At 44.1% G+C, this 20,072-nt stretch overlaps 1 protein-coding gene across 1 annotated transcript in view; it reads right to left on the bottom strand.

The window, feature by feature from the left end:
- The window catches only part of gpm6aa (glycoprotein M6Aa), a gene marked incomplete at both ends in the record, with an annotated part of 27,703 nt that extends 20,723 nt beyond the window's left edge, over nucleotides 1-6,980 (bottom strand). Inside the window, one exon of the mRNA XM_083651321.1 lies at nucleotides 6,944-6,980. Coding sequence (XP_083507447.1) covers nucleotides 6,944-6,980 — 37 coding nt within the window. The remainder of the gene's footprint in view (nucleotides 1-6,943) is intronic.
- Nucleotides 6,981-20,072: the final 13,092 nt, after the last annotated feature.

The raw sequence follows: 20,072 nt of genomic DNA, 5'->3' as shown, positions 1-20,072 counted from the left end.
AAAACTCAAACAGCCTATTCTTCAACCTTGTGCTTGCCTACTGTGTCATGTCATGTTCCTTGGCAAATATTGTACAGTGTTTTGACATTATTATATTCTTACTTAATGTGCACTTCAGAATCACTTTTATTGCCACAAATTATGCAAATATGACATTCGAGGAATTTATCTTAGTCTAGGTATGCAAGGTAGCGGTCATATCAATATTCAGAGATAAAGAAAACGTGAAAAATATCTAAAAGACAAATCACAACATGCAAGTGCAGTCCAATATGTAGTACAATATATCCACGAATAGGAGGAGCGTTAATATGTGAGAGAAAATCTCAATGAAATGTTCATCACATTACATCATGCCAAGTTAATACCCTGATCAAACTGATCAAACAGAAGGGCGGGCGATGCCTTGCGGTGTCGCTTCTTGGCTCAGGAAGTGCTAACAGGTGTGCCTTTCTCAATGTTTCCATTCAGCGGTGATGAACAGAAACGGTGTTACATCTTCTCCACAATGCTTTATTTACTACCTTCTTAAATAGTGCAACCAGTGTAACCTATGTTCATTTGCAGAAGGTCTCTGCAAAACCTCATTGCGATCCCCCCGTGTGTTCAGAGCTGTCGCTGAAATCTGCATTTTTTAAACAGAGGGTGTTTGTTTGCCCCCTGCTGCTGATGGCCCTTTGGTACATAGCGTGCACGGCTACATTTGGCTAGCAGCTGAAGTGAGCAGTGCCCACCTGGTGCATCTGACTCATAATCTAAGATTTGCAGCCTCAGAGGAGGAAGACAGAAGGCCGTTATCATGCTGAGTGCACTCACTGACACCTACCCCTCGTTTGTGGCGGAAGTAGCTATTTATTTATAATTTGCTCTTTGCTTGAAGGATGTAAACATTACATTACATTACAGTACGTCATTTTGCAGACACTTTTATACAAAGCGATGTTACAATAGTACATTCTGTCAACAGTAGTGAAATCAACTGTGCAACACAGTCTACATCAACCAAGACCTTTTAAAAGGAATACGCAGCACTTGTCAATACTTGAAGGAATAAGTAGCATTAATTAGTTTATTATTATTATTATTATTATTATTATTATTATTATTATTATTATTATTATTATTATTATTATTATTATTAATATTATTATTAATAATAATAATAATATATATTTTGTAGAAGGATGGTTCGTTAGGGTCCAGGTGTAGCCTGAAAAGGTGTGTTTTTAGTCTCAGCCAAAGGATGGGTAGTGCTTTGTCCATCCTGACAGAAGGGGGGAGCTCGTTCCACCGTTGTGGTGCCAGGGACGAGAAGAGTAGCGAGCAGGATGAGCGACTTATTAGTTTTGAGCCCACATAGCGATGGAGGGGGAGAGGTGATCTCCAAAGGTGGAGGACCAGAGGGGGCAATGTGAGGTTTGGAACCTGACCATAGATTGCAGATAGGGAGGAGCTGTCTGATGTGCTGCCTGTAGGCCGAGTACCAGTGTCTTGAATTTGATGCGTGCCACTGCCGAGATGGGAAGCCAGTGAAGGGACTGGAAGAGGGGAGTGACGTGAGAGAAGTTAGGTTGGTTGAGCGGCATAGCCAGCGGCGTCCAGTAGCCACAAATGAAACTGTGGGGCATCCCGGTGGCTCACCTGGTAGAGCGCCTACCTACCACAAAAGCTAAGTCCTTCGCGCGGCTGACCTGTGGTCCTTTGCCGCATGTCATCCCCTCTCTCTCTCCCCACCTTTCCTCTCTGCCTACTGTCCTATCAAATAAAAGCCCCCCCCCCCCCCCCCCAAAAAAAAAAGAAAGAAAGAAAGAAAGAAAGAAAGAAAGAAAGAAAGAAAGAAAGAAAGAAAGAAAGAAAACTGCAGATGGGCCTGAATAAAAGTGGATGGGCTACACAATTCATCCCATAGAGACACTGCATGAAATAGGCCACGCCCATCACGGGAGAAAGAGCTCCATTCATGTCCACACACCAGTGTCATTTTCCTTGATTTAAACATAGCTAAAAGCTGTTGTGTGGTGGGCTGCACAGACTATAAATGTAAAAAATCACCAATTAAAGTTTTGTTTTTGTAATGTACTTACGAGCAAAACAAGGAAGCCATTGAGAATTGGCGAGAAGAAAAATGTGGATCTAGCTGTCAAGGAAGTAAGTTGAAGTGTTCATCTTCCGTATATATGATCTTTGTGTGCAACACACGACATAGGAGAACGCCAGGATTGGGGGGGGAGTTTGTGTTTTCCCCCGTTTTGTGCATGGTTTCTGAATGATGACGCGCTCCGGCAGTGTCTCTATGAGTGAGTGTATATTCATATGCAAACACATGCGCCTATCAGACCCAACAGAATGTCATAACAGCCCGGCACAGCTGCCAAATAATCTCACACCCACCAGATGCAGACGTGGCAGCTCAAATACAATCAGAGTAACTCATTGGTTCCCAAACACTAACGTAATACAGTAGTTAGCTTACAGCTGCAGTTACATCAGTGGTTCTGCCACGCCCCCTTTTCATGATATAGAAACATTTACCCCCAGCCCCCCCCCCCCCCACACACACACACACACACACACACACACACACGCACACCACACCCCAAATGTGCCTTCGCCTACCATCTTTGTTGTGAATGAATTATTAATTGCACTGATATATAAACTCTGTTCTTTAGTTTGTTTTGCTGAAAAGAATAAATAAAATCAACTTCCAAAAACATTTCATAGTATACAGTAAATTGCTTTCTGACATATTTCTTGTAAACATTCTTGATTATATTTTCACATTTAACTTAAAATCTTTACATTGAACAGTGCAGCAAAATGTCACCACTTTTAATTAACAGAGAGAGAGAGAGAGAGAGAGAGAGAGAGAGAGAGAGAGAGAGAGAGAGAGAGAGACTTGTGGGTACCCATAGAACCCATTTTCATTCAGATATCTTAAGGTGAGAGGTGAAGGGACCCCTTTGAAAATGGTTTTCCCCTCACCAAAGTTTTGCCTAACTTTGGCGTTATTTAGCCCCCTAAATGTTGGTATCCAACTGACATGGTTGGTACCAAAGGCCAATGGATGCCTTAGGTCTCCTAGTTTCATATGATACCAGACACTTCACTCTGGCTTTAAAAGTGAGCCCACTACGGCCTCTGAAATAGAGTAACTGGAGAAATGACCAGTCGAGATCACAGCGATCAGTCGGGATCACAGCGATCGTGCTGTTCGCACGTTCCTCTGCGCCCCCCAGTTTGGGAACCACTGGGTTACATCAGCACTTGATATAAAAATAGGCTGCGACGCCAACATCAAATTCAACATCAATTTTTTTTTAAACATGTTACGTCAAATGCACAAGCGTGTGCAGAGAGAGCCGAGAGAGGCCAACCAAACAAAGGGATTGGAATGAGTGTTTACATGACACAATTTGATGTGTTAAGTCTCGTGATTGGATGGGCCTTGTACTGTATAGGCTTTAGAAGTGGGTGGCCCACCCATAGCTATGCCCCTGAGTGCTTGTGCAGTAGGCTAAGCAATGCTGTTGAATGTCCAGAGTGAATCACACAATACATGTTCCTTAGCTTGCTGGGGACTGAAGTACCAACAGAAACAAGGCTAGGGCTTTTAAACACAACAGTTCTTTCTTACTCTGTTTCATGATTTCGTTTTTAAAGTTTTTTAATGAAAGAAAGAAAAGTAAACTACCACTTGGCAGCCAGAGCAACCCTCAGATAAATCAAAGCTTTGATCAACACGTCGAGGCTGAATGGACCGTGCAGGAGGAAGTTGTTGGAGGGCTTCCCCGGCAAAAGGGCACCGCACTTAAAATAGCTCCTTTATTTATTGTCCCACATTGTAACTGAACGACGTGTCGGTTGCAGCAGAAAGCCAGCAATGATTGTGTCCCAAGTTATGCAAAATGACAGGCGCTAAATCAAAGGAACATGGAACTACACCTGACAGGGCACACTGATGTGTTCATCCTGTTTCAGATGAGCAGTCAATGCAACCATCAATTGAATTCAAAACCCAGGAGGGACACATTTGTCACCATTTCTCCACTCTTCAATTTAGCAAAGACCCTCTGTGCGAGGAGATCAATGAGCCCAGCCTCCACCTCAATCTGTTCTAAACTAGTTATGTTGCCTCATGCTGCATGAGATTAACCAATCAAACACCTGAAAGATTGTCTTGTATGATCTTAGAGCCAGTAAAGAAGATGGATGTGTCTTTAAATCTAATAATCACATCGTTTTTTTCTCTCTCTCTCTCTAACCATAGGGAACCTGTCAATTCATTCAAGATTCATTTATAAAATGCTTTTAACAAACTGGTTATCCCACAGCACTTGATTGTGTGTGTGTGTGTGTGTGTGTGTGTGTGTGTGTGTCTGTCTGTCTGTCTGTCTGTCTGTCTGTCTGTCTGTCTGTCTGTCTGCCTGCCTGCCTGCCTGCCTGTCTGCCTGCCTGCCTGCCTGCCTGCCTGCCTGCCTGCCTGCCTGCCTGCCTGCCTGTCCACACCCAGTGCAGCCAATAAGACGCAATATAATATATTTCACACCATGCCAATCAGACAGGCCTTAGCTTTTACTCACCCTTGATTCAACTTTGAACCGACCCCACCCTCCTCCTCCATTAGGGTTTTTGGGGATATTTTAGGTTTCAATCAGGAAAAATTTCAGAAACTTGTCATCACTGGAGACGTATATTGTATTAAATCTTACTTTCCATGTTTCCTTCTTTGTGACAGACATAGGTAACAGTAGAATCACCATTTTATGTTGCGATTACATTCAAGAGAACTTTACTACTACCAAGCTACAATACAGGGACAAAAGTTGATAGAGAATTAGGTTGTGGCTTTTTCTTACGTTTTGTAGCAACACCTGGGCTAAGACTATGTAGTGATTCACAGAGATGTCTACCTGGTGGCTGCAGGCCCCTAAGTGGCTGCATCAATTGTTCAATGGGCGGGGCTAACTTGGGTGTGTCGCCTTCCGGCGTGACAGGTTAGTGGTTTTCACAAACTTTTTTTGAATGGTGAGCAGCAACAAATATCACACAGCATTTTAAACACCTGTCAGTGTTGTGGGCAACATTCACAACACATTCACGATACTGTGTTGCCTGCCATTTTTTCATCAACCTCTTTTCCCTGCCAGAGTTTTGGGGCTCCATGGTCAAGGAAAACAATAACATAACCTGCAAAAAATCATAATTATTTCATCATCACCGAAGAGGCTTGCACTTCAGAGGCCTTGCTTCTCGCACTGTGAGTGCAGCACTAAATAGCAAATTAATCTACTGTCCTCTGTTTGCATATTTTATGATCCTCCAGATCTGCTGGAGTAAAGATCTGTCAGTGGGCCATATTTGCGCCAGCAGGAGAGGGAGCTCGCAGCGTTTACGAGTGTTCAACTAAGTCATTATAGGTAGTCTTTACAAGACCACCCTTCACACAAATGAATAGACGTGGCATGGAGAAATGCATGCACAGCTTGCATGGTAGCCTCTTTCAGTTGGCTGAGCATTTGTGTTAGTGGCCAAGGCTGACAGATTTGCTTCCTGAATAGGGATGCCTGAGTACACACCTAGTAATGGCGGCCAAGAAGTATTCAATCAGAATCTGTTAGGATTTCTGCGGTTGACACTCCAAACGTTGTGAATTGTCATGTGGACTGTCATCCTCATACATATAATCCTAATTTTGTCAAGATCTTCATCATTTAGTCAGAGAAAAAATTATAATCTGCTAATCTCTCCATATCCATAGGTGGTACTAACCTATGGCAATGATTACTCTCTCTCTCTGTTGCTGTCTTTCTCTGTGCTAGATGGTGTTGCTTGTCAAATTCGCCCAAGTCTCTCTCTCTCTCCTCCCTCTCAATCTCTTTATCTCTCTCTCTTTCTCTCTCATGCACACACATACTCTCTCTCTCTCTCTCTCCCTCATGCACACACAGACCCAGTGAACTATTCCTGCGCTACTGAAATGTCATCAGTGAGAGTGTGGGTGAAGAGAGAATAGGTAATGACTACACTTGGCCAGCGCCATGGCAACAGTTTCAGCTCATGCCTGTCTGTGAGAAGCATTGGTTTCCAGGGGAGGAGGGGGAGAGGGAGGGGAGGGAGGGAGGAAGAGAGACACACAAACAAACATATCAAGCCATGCCTGTCGCATAGAATAAACCCGGGAGGGAGGGAGACTGGGACGACTGAGACAAAGGTGTTTCCCTGTATGATGACAGCATCCCCTCTGCTCGACTTTTCAGCACGGCTTTAGAAAGAACGCTTCAAAACGTTGCCCTCCCTCCTAGTAAACAACAATAATAGTCTCACTACTTTGGTGAGTCTCAACCAGACACTCGGTCATTCATGCGAAGCGGGTCGGTGAATTATAAATGGCAATCCCACTTTGCACAAAGCAAAACAGTGCCCCTGCGTGAAGGCACGGAAGAAACCCCTTCGCCCTGCGTCAAATCCTCGCCGAGCGCCACAGACAAACACAAGAGCATTGATGCAAAGATACAACGTCTGGCAATTTAGATACAAAGACTCCAACTGGAGAGCTAAATGGATTAATGGGTGCAGACTAGAGGCTTGGTTGGGTTCTCCTCGGTCCATGTTTCCCCCTCAGCCATCGCCACAGACAGGCATGAAAGCCTTATCAAGTGAACAAAGGCGGTCCAGCCCTTTTGCCGAAGCGGTTCACACCCCTCTCTGACTGCCTCGACAACATATAGACTTGCACTCTTCAGTGGAGTGCTGACACTCAATGGACAAAGGAATGACCACAAACAGCTGCTCGTCTATTCAGTATTCAGAAAGGAAAAGGGGAACATTTTGTGCGATGGGTCCTCTTGCGAGCGCACCGCTGACACACAGACAAAGCACTCATGTCACATTTGCTTAAGGGAAGCCACCCAAATGTATGTAAAGAGAAATAGTCTTTTACCTTTCTGGGTCTGCCCCTCATCCATATCCTCTTCCATGCTGCTGCTGGTTCTAGGTTTAGAGCAACTAGAGATGGGAGGGAAAAAGCCTTTTTGGGTTTGCGGGTTTGAAATCGTATTTCTCTTCGGGGGGGATATCAGCTGATGGGTAGTCCACACAAAGCACTCCCGCTGTCTTTCTCTCTTTCTCTATTTCTTTCCCACTCTCTCTCTCTCTCTAGGTCTCTCTGCTGAACCCTGTGAGTGCTTGTCAGCAGTGATTTCTGTCAAGTGGTGGGGGCTATGAGAAGGATCACTGAGTCGTCGCGCTGCTGCCCATTGCGAGCTGCTGTGGCAAGTGCTGAAAAACCCTCCTTGGTCCCTGGTGGAGGAGCCAGAGAGGAGGGAGGAGGAGGAGGGGGCAGTCAGAGGGGGGTGGGGGATAGAGGGGGCAGAGGGGGGGTCTCGGTGGTAGTCAGAGAGGACTGCGTGTGGGTGTATCAAAAGATGGGAGGGCGGATTCTAGGCAAGGCAGGTGTGTGAAAAAAACATTTAAAGTGGTGCTTGTGGGTAACAGACTGAGCAGCAGTTGATATGGACCTTCTGGCTGTGTCATGTTGGGAGAGGGGGGTGTTCAGGGGCGTTGGTCATCCTTCCCCACCCAGCCCACCCTTATCACCCCTGGCTCTCTGAGAATGGTTAAGCCCGTCTGCCCCCTTGGCGGTGGGTCTACTGCATTAACTCAACCTCTCCTTAAATATGGGAGGGGGGACATCTGATTTCAAAATGGGATTCTCCTAATCTTATTAGTCATACAGATTCAATTATACCATCACCAAGGAGGTGTCAGCAGATCCTTATCATGTAAATGCACGCTTTATGGTGGTAAGAAAGCAAGAATAGGAGACATATACACAATGCAGTGCATGTATAGACTTACACTGGACAAATATTTGTCATTGTGAAAACCTCATAACTCCCAATTTTCATCATTTTCAAATTCTAACTTAACTTGATGAATTAGATGCTCCTCTATGGGCTGAGAAAGTTCTATGCCTCTTGGGTTCATGGAACCTATTCAAAACATTGGACAAACTGGGACTGTTTATCTTTCTAAAAAGTTGACATTTTGAAGATGTGTTTTCACCCGACAACCGCGACTCGAGTATGGTGAATAAGTCTGTATTATATTTGTATCTCTACACTGTGCAAGAGGGCTTTCTCACTGACTTGCAAGTCATGCAAATAATGATACTGTTATAATAAATCAAAGTTTGTTGTGCGGAAAATACATCTGTTCAGTAGCGATCCAGCCCAGACAGTGTGACAGCTACTGTGTGCATAATTTGAAATGCAAAAATGGTCAACATTTCGCTGGCCGAAACCTAGCAGTCTTATTATAGTATGTAGATAGAGTACTAATAACTTGTGAGGCGATTCACACATCACACTGATATACTGTAGACACAGCCAGATCACAGATCGATTCACACATCACACTGATATACTGTAGACACAACCAGATCACAGATCGATTCACACCTCACAATCACACTGATATAGACACAACCAGATCACAGATCGATTCACACATCACACTGATATACTATAGACACAGCCAGATCACAGATCGATTCACACCTCACACTGATATACTTTAGACACAGCCAGATCACAGATCGATTCACACCTCACACTGATATACTGTAGACACAGCCAGATCACAGATCGATTCACACCTCACACTGATATACTTTAGAAACAGCCAGATCACAGATCGATTCACACATCACACTGATATACTTTAGACACAGCCAGATCACAGATCGATTCACACCTCACACTGATATACTTTAGACACAGCCAGATCACAGATCGATTCACACCTCACACTGATATACTGTAGACACAGCCAGATCACAGATCGATTCACACCTCACACTGATATACTTTAGAAACAGCCAGATCACAGATCGATTCACACATCACACTGATATACTTTAGACACAGCCAGATCACAGATCGATTCACACATCACACTGATATACTGTAGACACAGCCAGATCACAGATCGATTCACACCTCACACTGATATACTGTAGACACAACCAGATCACAGATCGATTCACACCTCACACTGATATACTATAGACACAGCCAGATCACAGATCGATTCACACCTCACACTGATATACTGTAGACACAGCCAGATCACAGATCGATTCACACATCACACTGATATACTGTAGACACAGCCAGATCACAGATCGATTCACACATCACACTGATATACTGTAGACACAGCCAGATCACAGATCGATTCACACATCACACTGATATACTTTAGACACAACCAGATCACAGATCGATTCACACCTCACACTGATATACTGTAGACACAGCCAGATCACAGATCGATTCACACATCACACTGATATACTGTAGACACAGCCAGATCACAGATCGATTCACACATCACACTGATATACTGTAGACACAGCCAGATCACAGATCGATTCACACATCACACTGATATACTTTAGACACAGCCAGATCACAGATCGATTCACACCTCACACTGATATACTGTAGACACAGCCAGATCACAGATCGATTCACACATCACACTGATATACTGTAGACACAGCCAGATCACAGATCGATTCACACATCACACTGATATACTGTAGACACAGCCAGATCACAGATCGATTCACACATCACACTGATATACTTTAGACACAGCCAGATCACAGATCGATTCACACCTCACACTGATATACTGTAGACACAGCCAGATCACAGATCGATTCACACCTCACACTGATATACTGTAGACAGCCAGATCACAGATCGATTCACACCTCACACTGATATACTGTAGACACAGCCAGATCACAGATCAATTCACACATCACACTGATATACTGTAGACACAGCCAGATCACAGATTGATTCACACATCACACTGATATACTTTAGACACAGCCAGATCACAGATCGATTCACACCTCACACTGATATACTGTAGACACAGCCAGATCACAGATCAATTCACACATCACACTGATATACTGTAGACACAGCCAGATCACAGATTGATTCACACATCACACTGATATACTTTAGACACAGCCAGATCACAGATCGATTCACACATCACACTGATATACTGTAGACACAGCCAGATCACAGATCGATTCACACATCACACTGATATACTGTAGACACAGCCAGATCACAGATCGATTCACACATCACACTGATATACTGTAGACACAGCCAGATCACAGATCGATTCACACATCACACTGATATACTGTAGACACAGCCAGATCACAGATCGATTCACACATCACACTGATATACTGTAGACACAGCCAGATCACAGATCAATTCACACATCACACTGATATACTGTAGACACAGCCAGATCACAGATTGATTCACACATCACACTGATATACTTTAGACACAGCCAGATCACAGATCGATTCACACCTCACACTGATATACTGTAGACACAGCCAGATCACAGATCGATTCACACATCACACTGATATACTGTAGACACAGCCAGATCACAGATCGATTCACACATCACACTGATATACTGTAGACACAGCCAGATCACAGATCGATTCACACATCACACTGATATACTGTAGACACAGCCAGATCACAGATCGATTCACACCTCACACTGATATACTTTAGACACAGCCAGATCACAGATCGATTCACACATCACACTGATATACTGTAGACACAGCCAGATCACAGATCGATTCACACATCACACTGATATACTGTAGACACAGCCAGATCACAGATGGATGGATGGATGGATAGAGGCATAGAGAGGGATGGAGGATTGAGGGCTTCATGTTTGGACAGATGGGTGGATGGATGGATGAACAGGCAGGTGGATTATATGAAACTTTAATGATCCCCGTGGGGAAGTTGAGTTGCTGCAGCAGCTGAGAACTGGATATAGATGAGAATTAGATTAGAGGGTTGAGGTTCCCATGCAGGTCTGGAAAGTCCGGAACATTAAATAGTTTGGAAAATGTTGTGATTCAGGTCCGATACACACATAATTATAGCTTTTATGTTGTTGTAGACCCGTTTTGAGTCCATAGCTGTTGTTGATGTGAAGAATAATGTTCAGATATGTGTACGGTAGAGGGATGCTCATTGGGTCTGAACATACTGTCTGGGAAAAATGTCATTTTAAAATGGCAACCATGTAGGAACCCTGCCAGGCTGCCAATCGTCTCACATAAGCCCTTTTCCCACATGCGTACCGGAAAATTACCTGTGTCAATATCGGACATTTCCCTTCACACCTCTCCTCTGGCATGTGGGAATCTATCAGCGAAATTGCCTGTATGTGGGGGGGGGGGGGGGGGGGGGCGGCACTGCAGAGCGGGTGGGGAGTGACGTGTCGGCAAAACTCCGAATGGTGAAATAAGTTTGCTTGTTTATCCGTTCACCTGCGTCGCGTTGAAGCACTTTTTACAGACTGGCTTCATTTGATGTGTCCGGGCTTGCCTTGGCTGTCGGCAACGTTGCTTAGTCCCTGTCGGGCTGTGACTGAAGGAGGAGGACGGACTGTGGCCAGAGAGCGAGCAGAGAGTAGAGGGGAAAATCAGCACACACACACATGAAGCTGACATAGGCTACTGCTCTTATTATCACAAGATCATTTCGCCAGTTTGCTTTAATGTGCGCTAATGATTAGATTATGCCCGCTGGAACATTAAGCAACGTGTGTACACCTCGCCCATGAGAGTGTCGCGCAGAATATGAAGATAGACCGGGGACAGATCATGACAGTGTTATGTACCTCTGCGCTGCTGCGTGAGACTAGAGCCGTCTGGAAGCGAGAGAGACCAGGAGGGAATTTATTTTGGGAAGATGCTCTGAACAATTTTGACGACGTGGAATGGAAGCGTCATTTTCGCATGTCCCGGTATTACGTGCTGAGTCTGGTCCGACCCGCACGCAAGATCACCCGGTGGCGAAAACCACTGGAAGCGCGTTTGCGACTGGCAATAGTCCTTTGGTGGTACGCAACACCAGGGGAATATCGAACAATCAGCTGTGTATTTGGTGTTGGACTGTCTACTGTGTGCAACCTGGTCCACGAAGTCACAGCCCACTGATAGCGGAAAATGACTGGACCCCTTTCTCACCTGTCTGTCTATCGCGGCATACCGCTCTTCTGACTAGCTCAAAACTGGTGAAATGGCCGCGACGACGGGGTCGCGCTTATACCGGCACGGCGCCTTTCCCACATGCAGCCATTTGACCACGTTCCGGTCATTTTGCGGTACAAAGCGCATGTGGGAAAAGGGCTATACAGGCATTCTGATATTTGTCATTATGAAGAACAATCTTCATCTCTACAGTGATATGACCTAGTTAGCAGGGGCAAGATGTCTATCTGCATAAATCATAGTGAACACCAGACAAAATCTTTGAAACAAAGGTCTGGATATGATATGGAAATGTTGCAGGTGGAATGGAATGTCTAGGAACCCTGCAAGAAGAGCTTTCTGAGGATAATACAAAAGTAGTGTAAACACACCAACTGAAGCATTGAAGAGAACACAGGGATTTGGCAGTAGAGTGAGGCACATATTGAGCTATCTCAGAAGCAGTAGAATAGTGAAATCTGATAGCGTACAGTGTAAGTTTAACTGTTATGTAATGTGTTAAGGTTTAACCATGTAGGTGTTAAGACGTAATCTGCTGCTATAAAAAGAACTGTGGGCGATGAGTGATTTCAGATCAGTCATACTTGAAGCATCAATGCTTAAGTACTTAATTATTTGTGATAGTAAGGTGGGAAATAAGCATGATTTGATGATGAGACAGCTTTGCTATTTACTGAATTTGATTGACTGTCAGAATGCATACAGTAAGTTAGCCTAGGCCTCCAGCTGTTTCAAACAGCGGTCTGGCATACACCGACCAACAGACAGAGACACTGCGATCTCTCCATATACAGACGAACATTCACCAAGTATTGCTGCTGCATCTTGTTGGCTCATTTTTGGCAGTTTGTAAGTAAAAAATAATAATATAATTATTGTTGTTTTAAACCGTTTTTCCATTGTTCTCAGTGGTGATTGTAGAGTCTGTTGGGGCCTAGCCTGGGTGAACCCAGCCGCCACGTGACCTGCTCTCAGAGTTCTCAGTCACTAGCGTAGTGACTGAGAACAGGTCTGAGAGCAGGTCACGTGGAGGCTGGGTTTACCCAGGCTAGTTGGGGCCCTAGGCAAAAATTCCAAAAGGGCCCCTCCAACCAGCATTCATTACCAGCATTTGGTCTAATTGTGTGCCCTGCTTTCATAGCATTCATAGCTTAACTGATAGCTTATCTATAGCCAGGTTAACAAACAAACATGACACCATTGCTAGGTGAAGTTATTCAGATATCTCCCCTTTGGGGATGGGAATTTCATGCATTTTCCTTAACCGCTGCACACCTTAACGATCAGTTAATCAATTAATTGTAAAAAATATCTGTGGTATTGTCTCTGCACGCACGATGCATGCTCCTATCGCCTAGTATTTATAACTTTTATTAGTGACAGCGTCCAAAGTCAGCGTCCAGCGATAATGGAACGTAACGTGACGTTCAGCGGCGATGCTCGTCGGGCGATCATAAATTGCCCCTGGAGTTTCATTTTGATAATGGCATCGCAATATTTACATTAATAGCATTTTCGTCTTTTAGTGTGTAATGCTTCCATGCTCTTTCTTGTCTCCAAATGAATGTGTTAATAAATTATTGGTTAAAATTCTTTCTGTGGCACCCTTGATTAATTATTCAGTCTAATATTCCATATTGCCCACATGGACTAATCCTGTGTCCATTGAGCCCTTTTTTTTTTGCTACAGCAGTTGTGCTAAACAGATGCTTGGGGGAACTCCCTGTTGTGATTCGTGCTTTTGCCAAGAGATGAGATAAAACTGTTTAAATTGCACAACTCTTTTGCCAAAATCTTTTTTTTTTTTAATCTTCTAGCACTTGTTCTACATGCTAAAAAAACAAAAACACTGTGCACTGTTGGAGACTTGTATATAAGGTCAAGTCCTTATCATTGAGAATAAGGATGCTTTCTCACTGGGAACGATTGCTTTCGTTCCGTTCCGTTCCGTTCCGCACCCGGGAACGATTGCCCCCCCCCCTCCCCTCTCCCCCGCTGGTCAGCTTTCACATTACAACATTTCTTCCGCGCTCGAAAACGGAACAGAGTGCACTTGCATCATCAACTATGCCTGGAGTTTATCTTCGCCCGTGTGTTGTCTATGTGGTTCGGAACGGTTGGCTTTCACACTCGCAAGTGCTCCGTGCCCGGGCACGCCAATGCGCTCCCCAGACCACCTTTTCAAGTGGATCCTGTCACGGTTCCCTGTTGCGCACCCGGGCACGGAACGGAATGGAACGCAACGTTCACACTCGTCAAACGTTCTGAAACTGGGGTCAATTTATGGACAAGTGTGCTCGGGAACGGTACCGGGGCGCCAGTGAGAAAGCACCCTTAGAAGAAAACTCCAGCATGGTATAAGGAGGTCCTTGTGTGGGCATGCAGTGAATAAGATTCGCTGTAAGAGTGCGATCACACCTACATGGTCTTTGGTCTGAGCCATTGGGAACGTTTACTTGCATTTTGTTCATTTAGGTTCACACTGCGGAACTGTAAGCAAAGGGCTTGTACACAAAAGTCACATGGACTAACAAGTAGCTTGTTTATTGGAAACCTGTAATCAAGGTTAGAGATTTCAGCAGCGGTGGTTCTGGGCAGGTCAAAACAAACCCCATTCCAGTTGCTGTAAATTGAGCCAGCATGATGGACTCTGCTCTGTGCTCTTTGGCAGTAGGGCTGGGTATTGAACTTTGACACTTTTATGGTATCGACCGAACTACGTCAATACTGCCGAGTATCGATTCACTCCGAGTATCGATTCACCAAATTTCAATACCTACGAGTGCATCTCGGTTTTTCCGAGTTGTTCTTGAATGCAGCATGAGCATGGCGCACACGATTATGAAATAATGTTCTAAATAAATAACAATGTTGAGATTGAGAAGTTTGGACTTATTTTTTACAACTGAAGTTATTATTATTTTGAATTACAGAGAGTAAAGTATCGGGGGGAAAAGTATCATTCAGGAACCAGTATCGAAGTCAAGGTACCGGTAGCGGTATCGATATAGAACATTTTTGAACGATACCCGGCCCTACTTGGCAGTAATTGAGCTTCTAAGAAATCACTTAATTTGAGCACCAGGATCAGCATAATTTCCCTCAGCTCATTTTGTCATGCTAGGCTTTCCAGACATGAGGAACTGCTGCCTATCAGATGTCAACATGTGTTTCCTTAGAGCCAGAAAACCCTGCGTCTTTGTGGTCATTCCCTAGATGGTCCGCATTGCATGCTAAGTCTTAACGCTCTTGGGGGACAGAGACCCACATATTCAGGCATCTCCAAATGTTCCAGAGTTTCAATAAACTGCTGCTTGGTATCATGTACCCTTATAAGTCAGAAAAACATTTATTTTCCCAGTCTTATGCTATATTTAACACCTTAGCTGTAGTGAAAATATAAGCGGCCTCAGACACATTCTGCCGTGCGGCAACATCTTCAACATGAGTTATAGGGTTAACATTGTAGCAATACTGATAAGGACATTTCTGACATGTTAACAGGCAATTTACTTTGCAGTTATCATTAATTACCAATTAGCAAATTAATTGCCAGCCCACTGAGTTTTATCAGCGCTAAATTCTTGATTTATAGGCCTACATAACAATGAAGTGTTTAATTTTGAGCTTTATTTCCCCGTTTGTCCTTTAAAACCAAACATGCCTTACTTGTGTTTGATGAAACACAGCATGGAGTCTGTGGATTTCTCTGTTTCGAGACGTCCATGATGTTTATATACAGTAGCACCACGCCCACGTCCTTTATAAACAAAGAGGCAAGGAAATCCAGTTTTACACGAAATGGGACGTTTAAGTGCTATTGTTTGCATGTGGCACAGGGGGAAAAAATATATTAATTTGCAATTAATTTGATTCAGTCTCCTGGGATTTAAAGAGTTGACATCAACAGGCTCGTGGCTTCTTACTCATGCATGTTCAACTAAATTGAAAATATGCAAATAAATAAAAGCAGTTCATTAGTGCTCAGTGAATAAGGAGACATCAGTATTAGAATATCTTAATATGCATGTGACTTTTCACACATTTGTGCGCGTGCACACACACACATGCACAAACACACATGCACACATACACAAAGCGCCCCACCCTTTGGCCACACACTAGCTTAGCACGTCTTTGTATGGTAGACTTGCTGTGAGCGATTGGGGGAGGGCTTTTTTTCTAGGGGAATCCTTAGCTTACAAAGCCTCACAATACCCCCCTGGCTAGTCGTGTTCCTGTCTGTGCTCCCAACAAGGCGTTGACCCCCCCCCCCTCCCCCCCTCCCTCCCTTCACACTCTGGGTACCCCCCCCCCCCCCCTCCCTCCCCTCACACTCTGGGTACCCGTGATGGAGGGGAAAATGCGGCAGATGGTGGAACATTCTCTTATCGTGGGTTTCTAGCATCAATTGTCTGGCACCTCCCATCTTCATCAGAAGTGATGCGTAAGAGTGTCGTCTGTGTTTGGGCTGATTTTGGAGCATGAATGTATGCATAAGCTACTAGTATGTTCTGTGTGTTTGTGTGTAGGGCTGGCCCATGTGGACCAACAATCTCTGTATTTTTAGGCTGAATGGTGATACACGATATATATCTCTGTATTTTCTACGATGTGGGCTAAATGTCAAAGTCACATGTTAGATGTCACAAAGCAAGACTGTGATCAAAATAAAATGCAAAGACAGACAGTGTTTCCTTCCCTGACTATTGGTGCTTCCACAAAATGTTTACACAATGAGATTTTTAATAAATGATCCTCAGTAATGTGGATATAGTGACTAAGTGGGTAAAGGCAAATAATACAACAGCTACAACATTCTGGTAAGTTCAGAAAATGACATCACTTTACTATAATGCAGCCTTTAAAACCAGGAAAAGACGACACTTATGCCAATATTCAAAATCTAAGACGATATCACGATATCGATATATTGCCCAGCCCTAGTGTGTGTGTGTGTTTGTGTGTGTCTGCACATGAGTGTGTGTGTGTGTGTGTGTGTGTGTTTGACGTGTGTGTTTGACGTGTGTCTGCACATGAGTGTGAGTGTGTGTGTGTGCGTGTGTCTGCACATGAGTGTGTGTGTGTGTGTGCGCGCGCGCGCGCTACAGCCAGCACCCATGCTCATGACCAACAGAAGGAGCCAAAGAAGCTCACAGTAAGCTTATTAATGTCTCCTGGTCGCTCTCCAGTATGGGCTCACTAGTTGCCATAGCAACCAGCCCCCAGATACTGTTCGATAGGAGCGGCGAATAAATAAAAACATCACCCCTGTAACCCCCGTCGGTGCTTTTTGTTTTGCTAACTCGCATAGGCGTCACACCTCGTTCAAATCAACATCCCGCTACCCTTTTCATGGAAAATAGCCCAATTTGCTAATCATGATGATCGTGTATAACACAGTGGGGAACATTCTTTAAAAAAAAGAAAAGAGACGGAGAAGTCCTCCATGCTATTACGTATGACACATGTCCATGCATTTGCACAAACAACTTCCTGTTGACCGAAAAAAATCCTAAATTCCAATAGGCTACTTATATCAGCCAGTGACTGCACTAATTGGTCTTAAGTGGCGATGTGTGTCACGCCCAGTGAAGCTGAGGGAACTCCAGAGACACTGAAAGATTAAGGAGGTCACATTTTACAGCAGCACTGAGGGAAGCAGGGACAGAGGCTGCACTAGCCGCTCACTGCCATGGCAACAACATGGCTGCCTTTGAGAGAAACAAAGAGCTATCCTGTTTGGTTTTTCTCTCTTGAAAGGGGGAGCTCTTTTAGAAATCTGTTGGTCGGTTAAATAGTTTGGTACTTCAAATATGAAATATCGACTCTTAACACAACGATTGGTTGCCAAAAACTAAACAATACTTTTAATAGCTTACAATACATTACAGTAGACATTTGCAAAACTGGAGAAATAGTCATATTGAATAATACCAAACCCTGCAAGAATGTGTAGCATTTAGGAGTCATCTAGATGTTTTTAATGTGTTTTGAATATCATTACGGTGCATTAGCTTTGGATAATTTTTGAATAAAATTCAATAAATATATCTGCTCTATTAACATTCTCTTTGTGGGCTAATTTGAGGCTATACTGTTGCATGAATATGACATAAAAGCCATATCCTTCAAAATCCAATCTTTGCACACTTTGTAGGAATAGCATTGTATTACATTAGATTACATTTGATTCATTATTTCAGTCATGACATGGTTGACCCATATGCTGCTTGCTCTGTAGACCTATTGGACACACTCCAGAACACTTTAAGAGTCAAACTCCAGTGAAGCACGGCGGTAGCAGTAATCTGAAGATCATCTTTGGCTAATACTCTAATGAGGCTTTGGTGGAGATCATAACATGACTGCATTGTCTTATGTCTCTGTTGATATCTCCGCCTCTCGGAGCACATGAGAAGCTGGGCAGGCAGCCAGAAACACTTAGCATCCTGTCATCCCCTTTTTCACCAGGTTCACAGCTCAAGTGCACATTGAGGGACCAGGCCTGCTGAAAGATTCAGGGCTGAACAGAGCAGCCCTGATCTAAGTGAATGTGAATGGCCTTGTCACTGGAAAAACCTAACTCATGTATTCCAACTAGGTCTGTATAATGAGGACATTTGCTTTGCAAATTGCATAGATCTTCATTAACTACTTTGGTTCATTGGTAATACATAGGAGATGTTTAATACATAGACCATTTTGAAGCCTCTAGTTTGGCGTTTTGGCCGCTGCCATCTTTGTTCTCACGCAGCTCGCGCGAGACCAGGCGTTTGTTTCCCACAGAGCTGTAGCCCCGCCTGCTATTGGTCCGTGAACATGCGATCACTGGACAGGTGTCCTGTCAATCACGCCCAAAACAGTATTTCTTTTTTTAAATCATCTATTTGACTCTAAACGGGTGAGTTATATAAAATTCACCCCCTGTACAGTTGTCATGAAAGGTGAAATTAGCTGTAGAGAACAAAAGCATTTTTTGAACCAGGCTGTAAACATGTTGTTTACGGTATTTATGCTGTAGTCAGGCATTTTAACATGGAGTTGAATGGGGACTGACTCACTTTTGCAGCCAACCTCAAGTGGCCATTTGAGGAACTACAGCTTTTATCACTTCCGCATAGGCTTCATCTGTCCAAGTCCGAGCTTGCCGCCTGATGGTGGTTAACAAAATAATGAGGTTCATCCAGTAAGACAATGTGTCAGAGCCACAATAAAATATATATTTTAGCTCACGAGGGAAAACATAAGAGAGCTAGCTTACTAGAAAATGGTTACTAATTGTCCATTCAAGGAACTGCTGTTTTTAGTACTTCCGCATTGGCCTCAATGCGACCAAGAAAGCCTGCCACCTCGGTTTAATATAACATGTGCAGCATCCTGTCAGCAGTTTCTGCAGCTATTAGACCGTAAGTTGGAGTGGTGACGCAACATTACAGTAATAAAGGACGTGTGTGTGTGTGTGTGTGTGTGTGTGCGCGTGTGCGTGTGCGGGCGGGCGGGCACACGTGCATGGCCCCTGTGTATCATCTTTTAGGAGGAAAGGCAACCAAGATAATGGAATATCAGCAGATTTGATTCAAAATAAATTCCTAGGCTCGGCTGCTGCGCGGCCTTGCTCGCCCGCTGCGCAGCGTCGCATACCCAGCTCGGCTGCTGCGAGGCCTCGCCTGCTCTATTGGCATGCGCAGTGCACAATTGTGGCTACACTAAAAGAGTGCATTCCCAAAACTATACATTCATTTTGGAGATTCAGCATTCAAAATCTCTAATAGAGCAGTGGTTCTCAACGTGGGGTCTGGGTCCAGGGACCCCGAGGTGTCCTTTAGGGGGTTCCAGGGGTCTCCAGCAAAAAGGGGAATCATTTATTTTCACTATAATTCCTTTCATAACATACTGTAAGTAACACAATGACAATGTTTGACTATTT

The sequence above is a fragment of the Poromitra crassiceps genome (assembly GCF_964638095.1).
Source record: "Poromitra crassiceps genome assembly, chromosome: 15".
Lineage (NCBI taxonomy): Eukaryota > Metazoa > Chordata > Actinopteri > Beryciformes > Melamphaidae > Poromitra > Poromitra crassiceps.
Note: the sequence above shows the minus strand (reverse complement) of the source record. Positions and strands in the feature narration are given on the sequence as shown.